The 23434-nt window shown below is 43.8% G+C and overlaps 1 protein-coding gene across 1 annotated transcript in view; it reads right to left on the reverse strand.

Annotated features, from left to right (window-relative positions):
- STARD9 (StAR related lipid transfer domain containing 9) overlaps window positions 1-23434 on the reverse strand; it is a 172040-nt gene that overhangs the window by 116329 nt on the left and 32277 nt on the right. The window contains exon 3 of the mRNA XM_040410985.1: window positions 14990-15106. Coding sequence (XP_040266919.1) covers window positions 14990-15106 — 117 coding nt within the window. The remainder of the gene's footprint in view (window positions 1-14989; window positions 15107-23434) is intronic.

Raw genomic sequence — 23434 nt, forward strand, 5'->3', positions numbered from 1 at the left:
AGTCTGGGGTCTAGAAAAGAAAGGATTTCAGTGGTGACAAATGCGTCATTTGTTCTGTCAAAATACAGAAAGCCATTGTGTGCCCCATATGAATGACATAAAAAAAAGAAAGAGAGAAAGTGGGCGTGAGGAGCACAATCCCAGCATTATACCGTAAGTGCGAACTAAGCACAATGAAGCTGGAAATCGTGAATAGAAAAGAAGTGAGCAAATGAGCTTCATTAACACCTACAATTAACGCTGAATAAATATCCTGCAACACTGGTTAGTAAGTATCTAAAAAGTAACACCTTAATGAGGGATAAATGTGGATGTTAATGCACAGTGAAATCAAATACTCCCAGTCACTGTTCCTAGTAAAACTGCTAAACTATCTTCTCTTTTTGCATATTATATATTTCAGCATATCTACCTACAGGATGAACACCAGTCAGACATAACAGCATTAGGCCTCATGCACACGACCGTGGTGCGTTTTGCGGTCCACAAATCGCGGATCCGCAAAACACGGATGGCGTCCGTGCGCATTCCGCAATTTGCGGAACGGCACGGACAGCCTTCAATATAAATGCCTATTCTTGTCCGCAAAGCACGGACAAGAATAGGACAGGTTATATTTTTTTTAGCGGGGCCACAGAACGGAGCAACGGATGCAGACAGCAAATGGAGTGCTGTACGCATCTTTTGTGGCCCCATTGAAGTGAATGGGTCCGCATCCGAGCCGCCAAAACGGATGCGGATGCGGACCAAAACAACGGCCGTGTGCATGAGGCCTTAGGGTACTTTCACACTAGCGTTTTTCTTTTCCGGCACCGAGTTCTGTCATAGGGGCTCAATACCGGAAAAGAACGGATCAGTTTTATCCCCATGCATTCTGAATGGAGAGAAATCCGTTCAGGATGCATCAGGATGTCTTCAGTTTAGTCACTGAACAGCGTTTTGGATGGAGGAAATACCACAGCATGCTGCAGTATTATCTCCGTCCAAAATTCCGGATCAGTTGATTTACATTGAAATGTATTAGTAATACCGGATCCGTCCTTCCAGTCTGCACAGACCGGTAAAAATGTGAAAAAAATATATAACTGATCCGTTTCTCCGGATGACATCCGGAGAGACAGATCAGTTCTTGCAATGCATTTGTAATACGGATCCGCATCCGGATCAGTCTACAAATGCTGTCCGTTTGCATGCAGATTGCCGGATCCAACGGAACTGTTTGCCAGATCACTCTGCCGCAAGTGTGAAAGTAGCCTTAAAACCACCTGCCTAAATTGTGTGGGTCTTTCCCATGCCACAAAAACAGCACCGACCCGTAGAGGATCCTCTCAAGGTGCGCTAAGAAGCCAACAGCAGACCCTATCACCTCGGGCAATGATTTCCAATATGTAGGTTTTATCTTTATACATTCTCCCACTCCCCTCTGGCCGTTGGAGCCCAGCTTTGCCCATTATCTCGGAGCCCAGCACCGCCCCGCTGTTAATTATTCATTCCTCTCCTCGCTGCCTTTTTTTTTTTCTAGTGTGCCGTAATCTCGCTGCCAGGACACCGCGTGGGCCCGGACGAGTGGATCCAGGACACATGCGCGAGATTACGGTGCACTAGAAAAAAAATAAGTCAGCGAGGAGAGGAATGAATAATTAACAGCGGGGCGGTGCTGGGCTCCGAGATAATGGGCGCAGCTGGGCTCCAACGGCCAGAGGGACAGCCCCTTGGGCTCCTTACATAGATAATTTGCATATGAATAAAAGTGATTTTTAGCCTAAATGACAAGACAGATGGGGGTAAGACTAGTATATTTTAAACTAAATCGAGGAGACTGAGGTGATGATGTTAAAAGCTCTGTAGCTAAAATCCGCATGACAAAATCCCTTTAAATTATTCAGAGGTGATCATCTCTTTAAGTCCTGTAAAAGGCAAGATGGGGTCTCCACAGATTGGACATGTTTTTTCAGCCTATTCCATAGATGCTCGATCGCATTGCGATTTAGGGATGTCAACACCTTGAATTGTTTAGTCCTCTTCTTCAAACCATTCCAATCAATTTGTATTGATGATCCCTGGGCGCCCATGAACCCGTTGCCGGGTCACTGGATTTGGACTTGGGCTTCTTTCACACTAGCGTTAATATTTTCCAGTATTGAGATCCGTCATAGGGTCTCAATACCGGAAAAAAACGCTTCCATTTTGTCCCCATTCATTGTCAATCAGGACAGAACGTAACTGAACAGAACGGAGTGCTCCAAAATGCATTGCGTTCTCATACTTTCCGTCCTGGGATGAGGAGCAAGACGGATCCAGCATGACCCACAATGCAAGTCAAAGAGGACGGATCCGTTTTCTCTGACACAATAGAAAACAGATCCGTCCCCCATTGACTTTCAGTGGAGTTCATGACGAATCAGTCTTGGCTATGTTAAAGATAATACAACCAGATCAGTTCATAACGGATGCAGATGGTTGTATTAACAGTAATGGAAGCGTTTTTGCTGTACCCTGCCGGATCCAGCAAAAACGCTAGTGTGAAAGTAGCCTTAGTCGTCTAGTCATGGCTATTTGACTCTTGTTAAAGTCACTCAATTCCCTACACTTGCCCATTTTTCTAGCTCCTAACACATCACCTTCAAGAACTGACCGTTCACTTGCTGCCTAATATATCCCACACCTTGACAAGTTCTATGGCCACAAGATAATCAATGTTATTCACTCTTTGTGTCAGTGGTTATGAAAGCAGTGCAGTCACTTAGGGTGGGACATGTCGAGGCCGTTGACGGTAGGAAGGGTTTCAGTTACATGCCTCAGTCGCATCACGGTTTTGATGTGGAAACCTTAAAGGGGTTGTGCCAATTTTAAAGTTATCCCCTATCCACAGGGGATAACTAACTAATCATGGGGATCCAACCGCTAAGACACCCACCAATCACAAGAACAGGGGTCCTGTTCCCCCATCCTGATGTGGCAGCAGGCCGAGCATGCACCCGGCCGCTCCATTCATTCTCTATGGGACTGCTGCAAATCCTATATCGGGCAGTCCCATAGAAAATGAACAGAGCAGAAGGGCTCATCAGGACCCCTGTTCTCGTGATCAATCAGTTAATTATCCCCTATCGTGTGGGGATAACTTAAAAAACTTGTCACAACCCCTTTAACAATTAGCAAACACTTTACTCATTTGCAGATCATGGCAACCTCAGGCTTTTGGCCACTCTATGGCTGTCTCTTAGCCATGCAGCACCCACTACGTGTGACACCACTCATTGGATACGTTCACCCATGGAGTATACACTGCAGATTTTCAGTCGCAGCCTGACACTTGGAAAATCCGAATTTTATTACAGTACCAGCAAAATGGATGTGAATTTTATAAAATCTTATCTACATGTTACAGAAAAAAAACATTCAAAGAATCCGCACATGACTTGCGGTACAGGTTTTAAAAGGGTAATCCAATTGTTAAAAGTCATCTCCTATCCACATGATAAAGGATAAAATATTAGGGGCAGAATAATGGTATCCCTTTGTTTTATTTTTTTTTAAACTTAAAGGGAACCTGTCACCTGGATTTGGGGTACAGAGCAGAGGACATGGGCTGCTAGATCGCTCCTAGCACATCCGCAATATCCAGTCCCCATAGCTCTGTGTGCTTTTATTGTGTCAAAAAAACGATTTTATATACAGTGGCGATCAAAATTGGAGAACACACAATTTCCAAAATGCCATGGTCATAGTGTAGTCCTATGTGAATATATCCTAACATGAGTAAAATAGCAGTATTTTAAGACTATTTCATAAGTTGTATTTATTCTAAAGCACAGAATAAAAATGTAAATGAGATAATGGAAAAAGAACACTGATCAAAATTAGAGAACACTTTCAGATACCTGCAAGTTATTGGTGTTAATCTGGCAACTAGTGCTAATTTCCTTAATGATCTGACAAACCCTATTTAACTGTCAGCCTAACTTTCCAGTTTTCACTGACTTTGCCAAAATGGTGTGCCGTTCCAAAGTGACTGAAACCCTCCGGCAGCAGGTTGTCCAGATGAAGGCCAAAGGGGTGACCCTATCATCCATAGGAAGTTGGTCGTTCCAAGTCTGTGATTTCTAGAATATTGCATCTTTACATCACAAACTCATTCAAGTCCCCCAAGAAGGCTGGTTGCCCTCGAAAGAAAAATGCAACAGAGGACAGGATAATGCGGAGAATCTCCATGGGTAATCGTTTCAACACTGCAGCTGGAATTGCTCGCCAGTTCAGCACTGAACAGGTTAAGGATCTCTCTCGTTTAAGAGAATTTGGACTGAAAGCCCACTCTGCAGTGACCAAACCTCTCATTAGCAGAAAACATCAAAAGGCTAGACTTTGCTGAGGAGCATGTTGTGTGGACAGAGGAGAAGTGGCCCAGAGTTCATTTTAGTGATGAAAGCAAGTTTAATTTATTTGGGTCTGATGGGAAACATTATGTTCATTGACAAACTGGGGAAAGACTGAACCCAAAGTGTGTAAAGAAGTCAGTGAAAGGTGGAGGAGGAAGTGTCATGGTTTGGGGAATGTTTTCTGCAGCAGGAGTTGGACCTCTCATACAGCTACATGGCAGAGTGAATGCAAGTGTGGATCAGAACCTTCTTCAACAACACACGGTTCCTTCCTTGCGTTCATCACTCAATCAGCCAGCAATTTCCATGCAGGACGCTGCCCCCGTCACACAGCAAAACGGGTAAAGCAGTTCCTTGAAACGGAAAACATTGAAAGAATGAAATGGCCGGCCCAGAGTCCTGATCTAAACCCAATAGAAAACTCTTGGTGACAAAGTTATGGTCAAGAAACCCACAACAGTCACAGAACTGTTAGAGACTGGAAGAAGAGTGGAGCAAAATCCCACCAGAGCGAGAGACGAGTGATGTCCTGTGGCCACAGATGTGCTGAAGTCATTCACAGCAAGGGCCTGTATACTGATTGGTGACTGGTGTAACCTGCAGAAAATGTAGTTAGAATCTTTCTCTGTGCTACAGTCATTGCTGTTCTCCAATTATGATCATCACGTTTTTTTGAAAAATAAAGGTTTTATGTTGATATACTTTAGTTATTTTGGAAAACACTGTTCTAATTGCATGGTGTACCCCTTACAAAAAAATCCTTCAAATGATGATCAATGTAGATAACAATATTTCAGAAAAAATCAAGTGTTCATAAATCGTTCTCTAATTTAGATCGCCAGTGTACATGTAAATGAGGCTACTAACGTTTCCGGACCCCAGCCACTCCCACTGTGAAGGAGCCCAGCACCGCCCCGCATACTCCGAATCTCTTCCTTGCTCCCCGATGTCACAAAGCTAGAGCGCCGTAAGCTTGCGATGCGCGAGCTAGCGCATGCGCAGTGTCGGCATAGTGTTCCTTCCCTGTGCTGGCATCAGCCTCAGGGAACGAACTGCCCATGCTCTAGCTTTCTGACGTTGGGGAGCAAGGAGGAGATTCGGAGGATGTGGGGCGGTGCTGGGCTCCTTCACAGTCGGCGTGGCTGGGCTCAGGAGTCAGAACGCTGGACTCATCTCTCAAGCATGGAGGAGACAGGACTCATCTAAGGTTAATTTACATATCTATAAAATCTTTTTTTTTTACACAATAAAAGCACAGAGAGCTATGGAGAGTGGATATTGCGGACAGAGGAGACGCGAGTGGTCAACAGAGAGCTAGATTTCCATGTTTTAGCAATCATCGCTCTTGCTGCTAAAATGATTTGACCACAGACTGTTCTGATCTGTACCAGTAAATCTGCCAACCCCACAAAGCACAAGGTTAGAGACGCTGATTTAGGAATCCGCCAACCCACAACGCGTTTGAGAAGAAAGAACACAGCTTCCCAGAAAGTGGATACAATAGGGCACTCCAACCAGACGTGTTTATAGGTACCTACTTGACCACAATTTCTCCAGCAGTTTGGGGGGCATGAGGGATTAATTTTATGGATGTGAGCAGGTGTAAGGTACCATCTTAATAATATTTTAAATGCGGTCTCCCAATGAGAAGCGCTCTTGGATACTTGTTTCACTATAGGAAAAGCTGAGAACCATTCCTCCGTAGCATGCGTAACCCCTAGCTCTTCTTCCCATTTAAGTACAAAGGGAGGTTTTATAGTTGTCGTAGGCATTATAAAAGGTGTTGTAAAATAGGGTGATTCCTTTTATGGAAGGCCTAATGGAAGAAAGGAACTCTTGTATTTGCTTGGGAAATTCTAATAAGTAATTGTGATAATCAGTTAAAGCATGTCTAACCCTCACGTATTTATAGAAATCTCTTTTTGAGATGTCATATCGATTAGTTACATTTTAAAAAGAACACATGACTGTGCCTTCGAAAAGATGTTGGATTGTAGAGATGCCAGCTGTCACCCAGTTATCCAATTGAAAATCAGGGATCCATACATTCAAATAATGCAACAGAAGGTTCCTTACTGATGATTCAGCCAGTGGACCCATAAGTGGCAGTAGGTTTTTCCAAGCTATACCTGATGCTTTGATACTAAGGAGGAGTTGTCGGTCTCTCTGAAGTTTTTGGGGTGCAAATTGAATAGCGAGATAAGAGGTACAGAAGACACAGACCTTTCCAATTCCACCCATCTTTTATCACTACCTCTCACCCACCAATCTTTTGATTGAGCGAGTATACACGCCCAGTAGTATTTCCTAAGGTCTAGTCATTGTAGAAAATCTTATCCTGGGTTTTCTACCAGCCCAGACAAAATCAGTGAGCAATTTTTGAAGGGACAAACTGCTACTCTACTTGCCCAGAACAACAGTGGCAAGGAGAATCTACTAATCATATTAGATATCTTCGACAGCAGCGGGGTGTAATTTGCTGAGTACAAGTCTTTGCTAGAATTGGTCAATGTGATCCCCAGGTAAGTAAAGCTTTTGTCCTGCCAATTGAAAGGATATCGGGAGGAGAGTTCCGACCGCACCGAAGGGTCCACATCAACCGTAAAGGCCTGGGTCTTTGTTAAGTTAAGCTTATAATATGAGACATTTTGGAACATGTTGATGATCCTTTGCACACCTGGGAGTGATCTCTCCGGATGGGACAATGAAAATGATGTCATCTGCACATAATCCTAGAGTACGCGAGGTGCCCTTATCTAAAATTGCCTGAAATATCGGGGGTATGCCTGATCCTTTCTGCCAAGGGTTCCATGACTAGGACGAAAATTATGGGGGACAGTGGGCATCCTTGTCTCGTTCCATTAGAGATACCTTAGATTGTGAGCCCCGTTGGGGACAGTTGCGGAATATAGTAGCGCTATAAAAGTGCATAAAATAAATAAATAAAATTAATTAGAGATAGTGAAACGATCTGACAAGAATCCTGAAGTGAATACTTTAGCCGAAGGGGAGGAGTACAAAGCTAGTATTGCAGATTTAATGAATCCCTGAAAGCCAAACTTATCCAGTGTGGCCGAGAGATATTCCCAGTATACCCGGTCGAATGCCTTCTCTGCATCCAGCGCCAGAAACAGAGAAGGCGTCCGAGTGCACTCAGCCAACTGAACCAAATTGATGAACCCTCTCGTTCTGTCAGAGACCTGTCTTCCTGCTATAAATCCCACTTGATCTGGATGAATCAGGAGTGGAATGTATTTTAGGAGGCAAGTTGAGAGTATTTTTGCATAGATTTTAACGTCTGAATTCAATAGGGAAATGGGGCAGAAATTTGCGGGAGTAGTCGGGTCTTTGCCCGGTTTAGGAAGGTTAACTACATGGGCCATAAGCATCTCCACTGGAAATGTACTATCTGCTGCAGCTTTGCTAAGTGTGGTGCCATCATGAGGGAGAAATGTTTATAATAGGCATTGGTAAACCCATCTGGTCCTGGAGCTTTATTTAATGGTAAGGATTTGATTGCCAATTGTATTTCTTCACTTGTGATAGGAAGTGAAAGGGACCCCACCTGTTCTGAGGATAAATGAGGTAACTGGACAGAATCCAGAAAGGAATTAATGGCTTCCCCGGTGGGTTGTGGGGTATGTTCATCTTTTTGTAAGTTATAAAGGGATTTGTAGAATTGGTTAAATTGATCTGCTATTAGTCTAGGGTCTGTAATTTTGTTTCCTTTTTTATCCAACAGATAGCCAACGCAAGATGAAGCTGTAGCCTGTCTAAGACGCTTAGCTAAAAAGTCACCTGCTTTATTGTTATGAACATAACATTGCATTTTAAATTTTTTAAGAAAGTATTCATGCTGGGATGCAAGGATTACTTGTAGGCACTTTCTAAGATCCCTCAAGGTTATGGAATGAGAGGCGTGTATCAAGGCTTTATTTAGGGTTTCAATTTGATGAATACTGGAGAGGATATCATTAATCTCCTGGTTACGTTTCTACTTCATCTGTGCACAGCACTGGATGAGAGTACCTCTCATTAACGCCTTGTGTGCATTCCACAAAATCTGGGGATCCATATCGGGGGTTGTATTAGTTTTAAAGTATGAATCAAGAGCTGACCTCAGTCTTTCTCTATAGTCTGGATGGGTAAGTATTACATCGTTTAGGCACCATTGGGATTGGAGAGGGGACGAGAATTTTTACGATAACGTGAGAGTAATAGGGGCATGATCAGACCACGTGATAGACATAATATTGGAGACTATTTGAAGTAGGGATATTTTATTCACTAGAAAAAAAGTCAATCCAGGAATACGAATGATGGGGAGAAGAAAAAAAAGGTATAGTCCCTTTCACTACCATGCTGACAACGCCACACGTCATAAAAACCCTCTTCTGCTAGAGACTTTGCAGGTGAGGAGAGATGCCTCCCAGGAGCAGTAGTATGCAATTGATTATCCAAAATGGAGTTAAAATCCCATTCCACCACTAAAATCCCTTTGCTCACCTACTCTATCCTGGACCGGAGAGACCCCCAGAATCTTGGTTGGTGCTGTTGGAAAAATACACTTTAAAAAGGGTATATGTAACATTATTTATATCACAGATTACCCCTATATAACGACCATGTAGATCCACTATTGTGTCATGTAGTGAAAAGGCTACAGTATTTTTAATCATTATTGCCACCACCTTACGCTTGGCAAGGCAGGAAGCCATGAAGATATGAGGGAACCTCCTGTTCGTGAAATTTTATTGAAGTGAGTTTCTTGTAGGAATAATATCTCACATCAGAGATTTCTGGCTTCCTTTCAGACTATACTCAGTTTGAAGGGACTATTAAGACCCTTCACATTTAAAGAGGCAATAATTATTACCATATTAGAAGCATATAGTATGCCGCCTTTGTTTCCCTCCCGCGAGCAGCCGCGCCAACCCATATCACTTCCAAATAGAAAAATGCATAGCTAGATGTATCTAGTAACGGAAAAAAAAATCATAAAAACAACAACTAGTAACAAACTATTACTGAGAACCATCTTGCATAGCTCGCCAGTCTCTGGAATAAACAGACCAAATCTAAGCATCTAGGAGGGGAGAATATCAGTCCCACAAAATACTGGGTGTTACAGGTGTTTAAGATAGTCCATAAGTTCAGGAGTAGAGCTTTCCTCTGGAATGCCCGTAATTTTAATGTTGTTACATCTGGACCTATCTTCTGCATCTGTAGCTTTGGTTTTGAGCCATTTGACATCTTCTTCTGGGGTGTTGTGCGCATCCACCAGCTTGTGTGCGTTAGAAAATTCTGCCATTTTACGTTCCAGGTGGTCAGTGCGTTCACCTATGGCGGAGACTCTCCTTTTCCCACTTTCTTCACCAGCTCCCTCTTGATGAGGAGATTATCCTGTGTCAGAGAGGAGAAGGCGTCATCTCCTGGGGGGTCTGTGTTTGATAAAGTAGAGCTCGTGGGACACGGTGAGGGTGGTGTTGATTAATTTTGTTCTACTCCGGAAGGGTCTGCAGAATCAAAGAAGTCCGTTAGCTTCCTTGGAGCAGAGGCTTTTGTCTTTTTTGGTCGATTTAGACCCTCTATTCATTTTTCAAGCCCCCTTGTTTGCGTGACAGAGGGATTTGGAATGCAGCTCCACTGGCCTGATATTACACTCCTCAGCTATATATGAGGTGCTGCACGAGTCCAAGATGGCCGCTAAGACAGGGGATTGATATTCTATGTTTGCCCGCGATGCCTCTGTGCTTGAAAACCGCTCTTGCAGTTATTAGGCAGTGGGATTAACAGCGGTGGATCCCGCTTCTTAATGCTGCTCTGACCCCCTCCCCTTAACCCACGTTTCTCCGTGTCTTCTCTGCCCGATGAGCCGCCTGGATGCGCGCACTGATGTGGGAGCGCTGCCTCCAGTGAGCCGAGGCGCTCCACGTGGTCAAAATGTCAGCCGCAACAAGGGCTGTCGCTGCCGGCCCGCCCGCAGTAGTGCCGTTCTGGAGGTCTTATCCTGTAGTTGGTGGGGAGCGGGAGTGTCAGTGCTGGGTCCCGCTGTTTAATTCTGCGCCTACCTCCTCACCTCGAGCCGTGCAGCACCGAATCCCCCTTGCGGGTGGCGACGTGGACGCGATGCCTCCGGTGCACGCCCGATACAGGATGGATCTCCAAAGATGTCCCCCAACTCAGGATGAGGTATCTTCCCACTTTGAGGTGCTTCACACCGGTTTCTTGTGCTGTGAGCCGCTGTGTTCTATCTGTGGCTGGAAGAGCTGAGGACTAGGTAGCCATCTTCCTCAGCAGAGCAGCTCCACCCCGGTATCCATTTGTTTTAAAAATAGGTGGGGGGGGGGGGGGGGGGTTATAGAACCTAAAACCCATAGCGATACATATTTCTGGCGTCTTTAGTTTTATCAAGTGTTTGTTTTAATTTAAAAACCACTATAAAGACGACACAGGAAGTAAAAATAATAATAATATGCAGAAATACTTGGTGAATTTCAGATACTCTTTACTAGGACTTGGATTTCAAAATCTGCAGTGAATACATTCAACTTCAAAGTGTAGAGAAATAAATAAAAGAAAGAAGAAATAAACAAAGGAAATCTGGAGACAGAAAAACACAAAAATAACTAGGACTATTGAAGAAGCCAAGAAAGTGATGTTATGCCAGTGAAATTAAGGCAATTTGAGGAGCTTTTGTATAGAGCATCTGTGCAATTGGCACACAGAGTGAAAAGTAGTGTCTGTGCATGTTCCCCCATTTCCCATACCAATGCCAAATTTTAAGCAAGGCCCTTCCTCTTCTTCACACAGCAATAATATACTCCTCACATACTTGACAAGCGGCAAAGCTAAAATCATAGAAAGCGATGCATCGGCAAGCTTTTCACAAATTCCAGGTTAGGTCTCTAATTCTGTGTGCTTTTAATTTCCTAAGTTAAATTATTATAATAATTATGTGCAGATTTATGTGCAAGGGCCCTGTAGCAAGAAACGTAAGCTCTGAACTTTTCACAAATCCAAAATTTTTGCGGGGCCGTGGAATGGACACGGTGTTCTGTCCACATCTTTTGTGGCCCCAATGAAATGAATGGGTCAAAAAATTGCAGATCGGATGCAGACCGAAAATATGGCCATGTGTATGAGCCCTAATACACACAGCAGATTTATGTGCAAGGACCCTGTAGGGAGGTAAGTCAAGTCTCTCAGAAGCAACTCAGAACTAGAGAGCTGTATTCAATGTGCCACCATCTTGTGCATGCGTAAGGTGCTGCAGTTCAGAGGTATTCATCCCTAAGGCCTCATGCACACGACCGTTTTTGTGGTCCGCATCCAAGCCATTCACTTCAGTCTTTGGCTGTCCGGGCATGCTGGGAGGTTTAGTTTTGCAACAGCTGGAGGCACACTGGTTGGGAATTACTATTATATGCCCATTCCCCTCCATTTCATGCACCATACCCACCTGGCCTGCTGTAATCTTTCCCATGCGGATGCACCAGAGTACTGGGAGGAAGTGGATTTAACTTCCTCCCAGTGCTAGGCAACTGCATGGGATTTGGGAGCCATTGCACAGGAGTCCCGCCCCCACGCCGATCAGCGGGGACACACTGCCGTCCCCATGCTGATCGGCTGGGAGCGCCGCCGCTGCCGCACAGAAGCCAACACGGGACCTGCCGCCGCAGCAGACACGGGACTCGCCGCCGCACCCGCCGCTGATCATCTGGGACGTAGGGACCCGCCGCTGCATGGCCATCCGGTATCGGCAGTGGTATTGGCGACAGTTGTCTGTCTGGTATCGGTGCCGATACTAGTATCGGTATCGGGACATCCCTAATCTCTACGTAACCCTTAAAGGGAACCTGTCACATTGAATATGGTGTTTGATCTTGGGGCAGCAGGTGTCCATCAGTAGGTCGAACCCCGTGAACTGCAGAGATTTAAATAACTAAAACACTAATTATACTGAATATTTTCCCCAAAAAATTATATATTAATCTGCTCAGTTTTTCGTGCCCAATAACATGCTACCCGCAGATCAGACTGCATGTCATCTGTGACAGGTTCCCTTTAATGCAGCACACTGATGATAGCATCAGTGAATACTTGCTTGTTGCATAAGGTTACTAAAGTTACTCTCCAAACTTATTGTTCACTATGTGTAACGCCTGTATAAACAATTATATGTCTCCACTATTCTGTTCTCATGTACCAAATTAAACACAGAGCAATCCAGTACCAGGTAGCGCTTCAATGGGGCAGTTAAGTCAAGACACAAAGTAGGAGGTCACTCAGCATGCCTCAGCTTGTCTTGTCCACAACCCTGCGAGCCAAATCACCCTCTAATCTCGACCGCAAGTCTACAAATGGACACTACTTATTTTATCCATATGTAAACAGACAGCTAAAAACAAAGGTCTGGCATGAAGAGTTCTGTAATTCACTTCTCTCCAGTCAGGGGAGATAGACCAGAAAGACCTTTAGTCTTGATTCAAAATTGTGGAAATACATACAGCACATTGGGTTGAATGAGAAAGACCATAATGAATTAAGAAAAAATGTAAAAAAAAACAAACAAAAAAAAAACCCCTGAGAACATTAGAACATTATACACAAAAGCATGAGAATTTTTTGGGGGGACGGGGGTTGGGGGAGACACTGGTGTATTAAGGGGTTGTCCACCTATTAAAGTGGAGGTGCAGCAGTGTTTCTCTGAGCAATCTGCACCTTTCGCTTGCATTGGCTCTGATCTGCATTTGAAGCATGCAGAGTATGGATTCATAGAGAACACATAAGATCCATACAGAGCAGAGCCAATACAAGAGGAGAAGATCATTCTGAGAAGTGCCTCTGTATCTTCTGTCCTTAGCAAGAAGGTTTAGGGACCCTTTAAGTGATGGCCCATCCTCAGGACAGGGAATCACTAGCTGATTGGGGGAGGGTGATGTCAAGGGGAATAGCACTGCAGTGATGAGCTCACCCGAATCAAGTATGCTCCAATTGCCCTGAAAATAGGTATACAACACTCTGTTCTCCTAGAACTCAGATGTTTGAGAACAGAGCCGTGATGAGGGGTAGGCGAGAGTAGGTGCCCGCCTAGGACGCTTTGTTACCCATGATTGGAGAGCATTCTTGTCCACATTTGCGGCCAATAGGCCTATGAGCGAGTACAGCGGCGCAAGAGGTCGCAATCACCGCAAACCTCCTACACCGGGTCTCACATGATAACGTCATCAAGCGAGACCCGACACAGAAGCAGGGATGTCGTGTGGGCCACAACACAGGACACAGATCAGAAGAGGTCTGTGGCCTGCAGCCCAGACAGCGGGGGAACAGAGTGAGGTAAGTGTTATGTTTTTTGTTTTTTTTTAACTAAGCAGCGAGGACGAGCATTAAATACTGGCACTAAGGGGGAGGGGCTTTATGTACTGGCACTAAGAGAGGCGGGAGAGTATATATAGTCACGACAGGGGAGTTATAACTACAAGGGGGCATTAGAGCTACAGAGGGCACTGCAGGGGAGGCAATATAAGTATTGGGGGCATTATGGTTATATTAATACTACTAGGGATACTGTAGGGGCATTATTATTGGGCATATTATGTAGGGCATTGCTACTAATGGGGCACAATCAGTATAATGTTTGTAGGCATGGGGAAGCACAGTGGGTGCAGTATTAGCAGTAGCAGCAGGATGACAGAGAACTGTATAAATTTGGGGGCTGATCTACAGAATCTATAGCAGCCCCCCATGTGCCATATAATAATACTGGTGTCTTCTTACTCTAGACTTACTCTGGAGTCTAGACCAAAATGGAGCAGAAAAGGAAAATGAAGAACTGAAGTCTGTGGAGAGGTCACCTGTAAGTCGTTGGATCTGCCCCTGACCGCTTCTTTGAAATGTGTTTTAAATCTCTTTATTAGTATGTAGGGTCACTTTAAATTAAATCGGGGAGAAGGAGGGGGGAGCAATTTGCTTGGTCTGTCTAGGGCAAGAGCGAGAGAGAGCGAGAGCGAAGTATGCATGAGGAGTATTGCAGGCCAGGCAACACTGGTCTGGGCTTCCGGTAAAAATATATGCAAATTTGCATATCTTACTTCTGCAGACATCGGAAAGACTTACAGTAGTAGTATTTTCCTTTTGGAATTAAAGCCAATTTGAATAGGTTTTCCAGAGACCCAAAGATATGCAAATTTAGCTTTCCTTCCAAAAGGAAAAGAAAACCAAGCCTCTCTGATGCCAGCAGAAGTAAGAAATTGGATTTTTTGGGGGAAATTCAGGACAAATTCTGAATCGATAGAATTGATTCACTCGTCTCTAGATTTCAAAGATTTCTCCTCCTCACTGCTGAAGGACAACTGGCTGTAGCAGGAGCCTCCCTGCTGTGCCTTGTTTGCAGTATGACAAAGATTGTATAACTCCACCCACTGTGCTAAACCCCACCCCCAGACGATTAACCCCCAGCGTCCTCAGTGAGAATATTTGTGTCAGGATCCCGCAGAAAATGCTGCAGACTAACAAGCAACAGGGGCACCTATATTTCCTGTTGATATTTAGCATTCATTTCTAAATTTAGTCTTCCTTTAATTATTACAGCAAACAAAGCAATAACTCACCACTTCTTGAGAAGCATATTTTGGATCTTCTGGATCAACTGACCAATAGCAGTAGTCAAAACCAAACTCACTCAGCCGCTCTCTGGTGTCCCCACCGCTTTCTGGTTTATAATCCAACTGAGAAGAGAACACAGATGACAGGACATTAAATTAATTTTGTCCATTTACTCTGTTTCAGGAGAAGTTCAGTTTTAGCTTATATTTAAATTAATGGGGTTGTCCTATTTGTTAATGCAGTGGTCCCTCAAGTTACAATATTAATTGGTTCCAGGATGACCACTGTATGTTGAAACCATTGTAAGTTGAGCAATTGGATCCAAAGCCCAAAATGTCGTCCAAGATAAGAGAAAATAAAAATTTAAGAAAAATAAGCAGATAACTAAGACAGATAAAACATGTCCATACATATAACAGTCAGGAATAGCTACTAACTAGCAACTAATACAGCTATTTTTTATCAGAGAAGTGGCCTTAATTGGTTGGATCTGAGTCTGAGACATTGTATGTTGAGTCTGGTTTCGACTTACCATGGGTCAGAAATGACCAATGTGTGTTAAAAATATTGTATCCTGAGGCCGTTATGTCTTGAGAGATCACTGTAATTTCACCTGTGCTGCAGGACAAGGCACAGGCCTCGGCATATATTACATGCCTCTTCCATCAATTTGTTCGAAAAAGCAGTCGAAAAAGTTGAAAAAGCAGCAAAAAAAGGCATAGGGGGAATGGTAAATTTGCCCCATAGTGTTTAATGGGGTTATATGGTTTGGACAACCACTTACTGTCAAGGCTACTTCCACACTTGCGTTGTTAAACGGATCCGTATTGATTTTGCACATCAGGATCCACCCATTCCGTTAGGATGCGGTTGTGTGAAATCAAAACGGTAAAAATGGATCCGGTTTCCATTGACTTACATTGTTTTCAGTGACGGATCCATTCTTTTCCATTTTTATGACCGGACACAAAATCGCAACTTGCAGCAGGTTTTGTGTCCGGTCACAAAATGGAATGCTGCCGGAACACAAAAGATCCTGATGCATCCTGAACGGATCTGATCTGTTTCAGAAGCATGGAGGACTAAACTGAAACATTATTCAACAACGCCAATGGGGAGAGTAGCCTAAGCTGCTGACTGTGGCAGGACTAGCCGATCATTTAATGCCTATGGGGGTCTCTTGACCCTCTCCTGATGTCAGGGAGAGATGGATGGAAGGATGGCTGTTGAATTTCACCATGACTGATGTCATTGTTCCTGGGTGATAATTCACTGCCAGAAGAGTCTGGTAGTAAAATATTCCACTCTCCCTATTGAGAACCGGCTGAGCCAAGCATGTATATGTATGAAAGTTGGAAGACATCATCTCATGCATAGGAGCTGCCCTAATATTTGGACAAATCTGGCGGAAAGTGTTCAGTTCTGGTGGTCAATAGAGTTTGTCCTTTTCTGTCAGTACTGATTCAACATGTTAGACTGTGTAGACCGTTCTTTGACAAGGTGAATGGTAGCACCCAGCTGTTCATTTATTCCTACATTTCCAGAAGGAATAAGAGAGGAACGGCACAACACAGAGTTCTAAAAAAACAGGACAGAGGAATTTCTGGGCCAATAATTGGGAGCAAGGGTTCATAGGAACACTCGTTCCAGATAATGGGCCCATACAATCGTGCCGACGATAAACGATCAAAGGCTCATTTGTCGTTGTTGCTCTTTCAGCACCATGAATGATGCAAATATCGGCAGCACATCTCCCTGTGTAATCAGGGGTGTGACGCCAATAATCAACAGAACTGAACGATGGAGGAACAATTTTGGTAGCAATCATTCCTCCTATATCTACTTTGCATAGGTCTGGGTAAAAGGTCGACGCTCACGCATAAAAAAACAATACAAGGTTCGGCTTTGTTATTCCATAGTAGGCATAATTGTTTTGAATAAAGTCTATAGCATCCAACTGGTTAGTGCTGTTTATACTTATGCTGGGGCTTGTGGTGCAGTATGAATTGTTCCACTATTTAAAGGGAATCTGTCACCTCTACTATGCTACCCTCACTGAGCGTTTCTAAATGTTCATTGTGTTACCCTAAACATATGAATTACACTTTTACTTTCATTTGCAGACAAATTCAATAAGTATTATGCATTTTTGTACTTCCTGCCTTATCATATCTTACTTGTCATATCTTACTTGTGTGACCCGAGAAGAGTCATATTTTCAAGCTCTGACTCATCTCAGGTTAATTTGCATATGTATCAAATCGGTTTTTTTACGCAATAAAAGCGCACAGAGCTATGGGGACTGGGTATTGCGAATGTGCTAGTGGACATCTAGCAACCCATGTCCTCAGCTCTATACCCAAAATCCTGGTGACAGGTTCCCTTTAATATCAGTCCACAGTGACCCTTACATTGCTTTTATCGGGTCCTAATAATATTGGCACCGTTCTTATATTCACTATAGGGCATAGGGCGCCAGTATACTCCCGCTGTCTTATAACAGGCACTTATGGTTATCTCAATATTGGATGTCCAGTATGTCACTTCTCGTTATAGGCACTCATTGGCCGAATGCACACGGCCGTGTTCCGCGGCCGTGAGCGGTCCGTGGTATGCTGGGCTGGATTCCTGCTGACAGCAGGAGCGCACTGCGTCATTGGTTGCTACGACACCGTGCGCTTCATGCCGCCGCTGCACTACAGTAATACACTCGTATGCGTGTGCATTCGGCCTGAGATGTTGGGAATTACAACTCACGGGTCCAGCTACGATGTAGTCCTCCTCCTCAGCCCGAGTTCACCCTCTGCTCCATTCATTTCCGGCTTAGATGATTTTGCTGCGCATGCGTCGTTGGAATCCCGAGACGCCGATAACGGCGTGTGTGAGATCAATATGCGGACCTCTGTTGTAGACCTTTTGCCTTCTATTTTTTAACAAGCCGAGCCCACCAGACGCGTTTCGGAACTTATTGTTGCTTCCTCGGTGGTAAAAAAAATCAGGTACTTGTTACTTTCACATCTGCGTCTTTAATTCAGGTTTTGAGATCCGGCAGATCTATCGTGTGCAATCACAGCCACCACTGCTGGATTGTAGGGTGGTCGTAACTCCTGGAACTGAACACATGCTAATACCATTTGCCGAGACAACTATTTAAGGTGGCCTAATGTTGATCAAAACTGACGATTTCAACCGAAAAGAACATTCATTGGTTTAAATTGAACAAATATAGTTTCAGCCGACCAATGAGAGACCATTATCATCGGAAAAGAAGTCGGCCGTGTTTAACATTTCAGTCCAATAGATTTTCATGTAAAGAACGATAATTTGTGGATGAAAGATCTTTCTTTAAAAGAATGTTCCCTGAAAGAACATTGCCCCATTTCACTGAACATGTATGGGCAGTTTGCACAACTGTAACTATGTATGGTGGTGTCTGTGAAACGTCCGTTTTGTCCCCATTCATTGTCAATAGGGACAAAACTGAACTGAACGAAATGGAGTGCACCAGAATGCATTCCGTTCCATTTGGTTGCGTTCTCATACCGTAGAGCAAACCGCAGCAAGCTGTGGTGTTCTTTCTGTTCTGGGATGCGGAACAAATCCGGCATGACCCATAATGCAAGTCAATGGGGATGGAGCCGTTTTCTCAGACACAATAGAAAACGGATGCAGATGGTTATATTATCGGTAACAAAAGAGTTTTTGCTGATCCCTTCCGGATCAGGCAAAAACGCAGATGTGAAAGTAGCCTTAATTGGCACCAAAAATATTAGCACAATTTTAACGCATTGCAACCTATGCATCGAAACTTGATGCGACATTGCACCTCAGAAATGTGCCAAATTATGGCGGTGCGTTTTTCGGCAACTTGATAGTACACTTCAGCAGGTGCGCTACTTGGAACGGTGAAGTGTCTTGTAAAAATACAGAAGAAATCTTGAGGAAATCTGCATTGTAGACCTGCAGCCTTACCAATACTCGCAGGGTGCTTGTAGAGTCTAATCTTATCCAGATGTTTCCATTACATAACCTCTTTGTTCTCTTTATTACCATGATATGAGGAAAACAGATGCCTGCGCTCTGCCTAAAAGCAGACTTTCCCTATAGTTGTGGCTTACTACCATAGTTTCTCATTTCACTTATTTTAGTGAACACCTTCACACTAAGTGAATGTTATAACACCAGGACATCTGTCAGCAGATTTGTACCTATGACACTGGCTGACCTGTTACATGTGCACTCGGCAGATGGTGACATCTGTGTTGGTCCCATGTTCCTATGTGCCCGCATTACTGAGAAAAATGAGGTTTTAATATATGCGCCAATAATGAGCCTCTAGGAGCAATGGGGGCGTTGAGATTAAACCTAGAGCCTCTGCTCTCTCGGCACTTTGATTAACAGAGAGTGCAGTGAAAACGTCATCATACCTAGCCCTGTCAGAGTGCAGAGGACACAGCAGTTATCGAGAGAGCTGAGCCTCTTAGTGTAATGGCAACAGCTCTGTTGCAGGCATAATCACTTTTAGGGCTCATTCAGACGGCCATATGCTGTACACAAAAATGCGGATCCGTTTTTTTGCGGACAGTTGAGCATGTCCGCAAAAAAAACCAGATTGCATTTCATTTTTTTGCTGATTCATAGCCTTCAATAGGGCCATGTCCTGATTTTCACTGACAAGTATAGGATATGTTTCATTTTTTTGCTGAGCTGTGCAGTGGAAGAAAAGGGCCCTATAGTAATGAATGGGACAGCATCTAATCCGCAAAAAAACGGATCCGCATTTTTGCGGACAGCATACAGCCGTCTTAATGAGCCTTTACACTGCCTGGCCATGTAAATCTAAGTGTGCCAATTGCAGAGGGAGCAGAGCCTCTAGGTGTAAAGCCCCCATTGCTCCTAGAGGCTCATTTGCCTATATTTAGGCTATTTTCACACTAGCGGCAGGACGGATCCGACAGGCTGTTCAGCCTGTCGGATCCATCCTGCCGCTATTTCGCCGTGCCGCCGGACCACCGCTCCGTCCCCATTGACTATAATGGGGACGGGGGCGGAGCTCCGGGGCAGCACGGCAGTGCACAGCGATAGGCCGCCGGACTAAAAGTACTGCATGTCCGACTTTTTAGTCCGGAAGCCTCTCACCGCGAACTGCCGTGCTGCGCCGGAGCTCCGCCCCCGTCCCCATTATAGTCAATGGGGACGGAGCGGCAATCCTGGGTGAACAGCCTGTCGGATCCGTCCTGCGGCTAGTGTGAAAGTACCCTAAGATATCATTTTTCTCAGCAATGCAGACACACATATGAACATGGGACCAACACAGATGTCTTCAGCTGCCGAGTGCACATGTAACAGGTCAGCCACTGTCATAGAGACAAAACTGCTGACAGATGCCCTTTAAGGTTGTACTAATATATATGTTAGAGGTATATGATGATGCAAAGTCATTATAGAATAAACATTGTTTTAAATGACTGATATCACCTTGCTACAAACACTTCCACAAAACATATATACATTGAAAGTCACTGGTCTGACATTATCACTGATCCAAAAATGAAGATGTTTTAACAGGGCAATTAAACCTGAAAGATTCTCAAGGGAAAAAGGCCAAAATAAAATGCTGAACAGGAATTGCATTGCTTTGATTTGAGTGAAATTCTATCTTATATCGAAATAAATACTTTTCTTGTTTGTGCAACATAAATATCAGTCTACTGAACAGGTACAAGAGGTACTTAGAAACAAATCACACTAATGACAGACTAACTGTTTTCTTGTTTTGTAAGAACCTATTCACATTCTTTTCTGTCAGGCGTCAGCATTGTATCCAGCAAAAAAAGAAAACCTGAAATACCCGATGTAAAACTAACAGGGGACAAAATAATTTGGATCATACAGAGAAAAAAAATACAATGCAACAGCACTCCGCAAACCAAATAAAGTACAACAATGCCATAGTTATAGAAGATATTCTGGTGCTAATGCTACGCTTATTTTGCAAATTTAAGATTCTTGACAAATACATTTTGTACAAAATTATTTGGGCCCGTCTGCAAACGTCAAGGCGATCTATGTAAGACGGGAACCTAACACTAAATGCTACCTGTTATATGCCATATTGGCTGCCATGAAATTCAGGGAGTGCACTTTATTTGGGTTGCAGAGTGCTGTTGCATTGTATTTTTTTGTGTTTCTAGCCATGGCAGCTTGCACCTGCGCATTGGGATGTGCTGACTGACCCCCTTTTTCTTTGGATCATACAGAGCCATCATGGATCCTGTAACAGATCCTAATATTGCTCTCTTTTAGGGATGAAACGATTACTCAATTGAATCGAGTAATTCGACACAAAAGAAATCGCGCTGCACTGTATCCTGACACATCGTCAGGTCATAGTGCATCGTCAAGCTGATGGCACTGGGGGGGGGGGGGGGGGCAGCTGAAGGCACTTGGGGGGGCAGCTGAAGGCACTTGGGGGGGCAGCTTAAGGCACTGAGGCAGCTGATGAGTTTTTATAGAGAAAGACGTTCTTTTAATTAGTTTTTTTTTTAATTAGAGTACTAGATTATTCGTTGGATTATCCAATAGAATACTCGATTACAAAAATAGTCGACTGCCTTACAGTACCTAATAAAGTCATAGTGAGTTCAAAGATGATGCAATTGTCACAGATTTTGGTGTGGTTTTCACACTACACAATTTAGAGCCTGCTGTGGATTAGTTTTTTTATCTCCATGCTTGTGTTGGAAATTTTGCAGATTTTCACGTGTGGATTTTGTTGCTCCAGATCTCTATCTATTGTTTAAAGGGATAGGTCATCAGTAACTGATTGGTGGGTGTCCGACAACTGGAACCCCCGCAGATCAACTGTTTAAGAAGGCAGCGGTGCTCCTGTGAGCAGCATGGCCTTCTCTGTGCTTACCAAGCGCAGTGTCGTACATTGTATAGCGGCTGTGCTTGGTATCGCGCTCAGCTGCACTGAAGTGAATGGGGCTGAACTGTGATACCAAGCACAGCCGCTGTACAATGTACGACACTGTGATTGGAGAGAACGGAGAAGGCCATGGCGCTCACAGGAGCGCTGGTGCCTTCTCAAACAGCTAATTGGCAGCGGTCCCAGGTGTCGGACCCTCCACTGATCAGATACAGATGATCTATCTTGGATGACCTATCCTGGAAAACCCCTTTAATGGCCTGCTAGCATTAGGTCAATTTTTAAGACACGCAGGACGAACATGCATCAAAACAAATACCGTACGTGGATGTCATTCCAAGCAATGTGCAGTTTATAACCAAAGATATATGTGCTACAATTACCTTTAACTGCATCCTAAATACCGTACTGTATTTACAAAGCATACAAAATGTCACAGTGCAATCACCTGGCATTCTATGATATATAGACTACAACTGTCACGTCAGTCAGGGTTATAGGGCATTGTAGTCATTTGTAAACGTATATAAAAAAATGATCTATTGAAACATTGTAAGACTCAAGACTGCAGTGCAAGGAGAAAAATCTTCTAATCAGATTTCATGGGAAGGTGAACTCAGAAGCCAGAAATTCTGCATGCCAGCTAGAGAGGCTGCTGACCCCTTCTCTACTTTAACAATGGAAGATCAAATTCACAGAGGTGACATGTTACACATTCCAGACCTGGCTACAGGTATATTTAAAGATTTTAACAAAATAGTAACCACAGTTTCCAAATCTTTTTAAACTGCCCTGGGTTTAATAGCATCACAAATATTTATAGACCATTCACATATTCCCGAATGTGTTATCAAAATGTGTCCCATCATCCACATGCTGAACATATTACAGACCTGTTGGGGCATTTCAAATGAGTAGACGTTTGTCCAGACCTTAAAGGGGTTGTCTCACTTCAGCAAGTGACATTTATCATGTAGAGGAAGTTAATACGAGCCACTTACTAATGTATTGTGATTGTCCATATTGCTTCCTTTGCTGGCTTGATTCATTTTTTTTATCACATTATATACTGCTTTTTTCCAGGGCTTACGACCACTCTATAATCCAGCAGCGGTGGTCGTGCTTGCACACTATAGAAAAAAGTGTGGGCGCATAGGCCACTGCTTCTTACTGTGTGCAAGCACAACCACCGCTGCTGGATTACAAGGTGGTTGTAACCCCTGGATACGAGCAGTGTATAATCCGACAGAAAAATACATCCAGCCAGCAAAGTAGATGATATGGACAATAACAATACATTAGTAAGTGCCTTGTATCAACTTTCTCTACATGATAAATGATATTTGCTGAAGTGACACAACCCCTTTAAGTCGCCAACTACGCATACAGGAAAAGACCAGCACTTTAGGCCCATGGTGTACCTCCATTCTGTACTGAGGCGCTACATAGTGTCTATGGGTCTGTAATACAGGGTGATCTAAAGTTATGGACTTCCTTACAGTGCAGTGTCCCTTGACCC

Source organism: Bufo bufo, chromosome 11 (genome assembly GCF_905171765.1).
Source record: "Bufo bufo chromosome 11, aBufBuf1.1, whole genome shotgun sequence".
Classification (NCBI taxonomy): domain Eukaryota; kingdom Metazoa; phylum Chordata; class Amphibia; order Anura; family Bufonidae; genus Bufo; species Bufo bufo.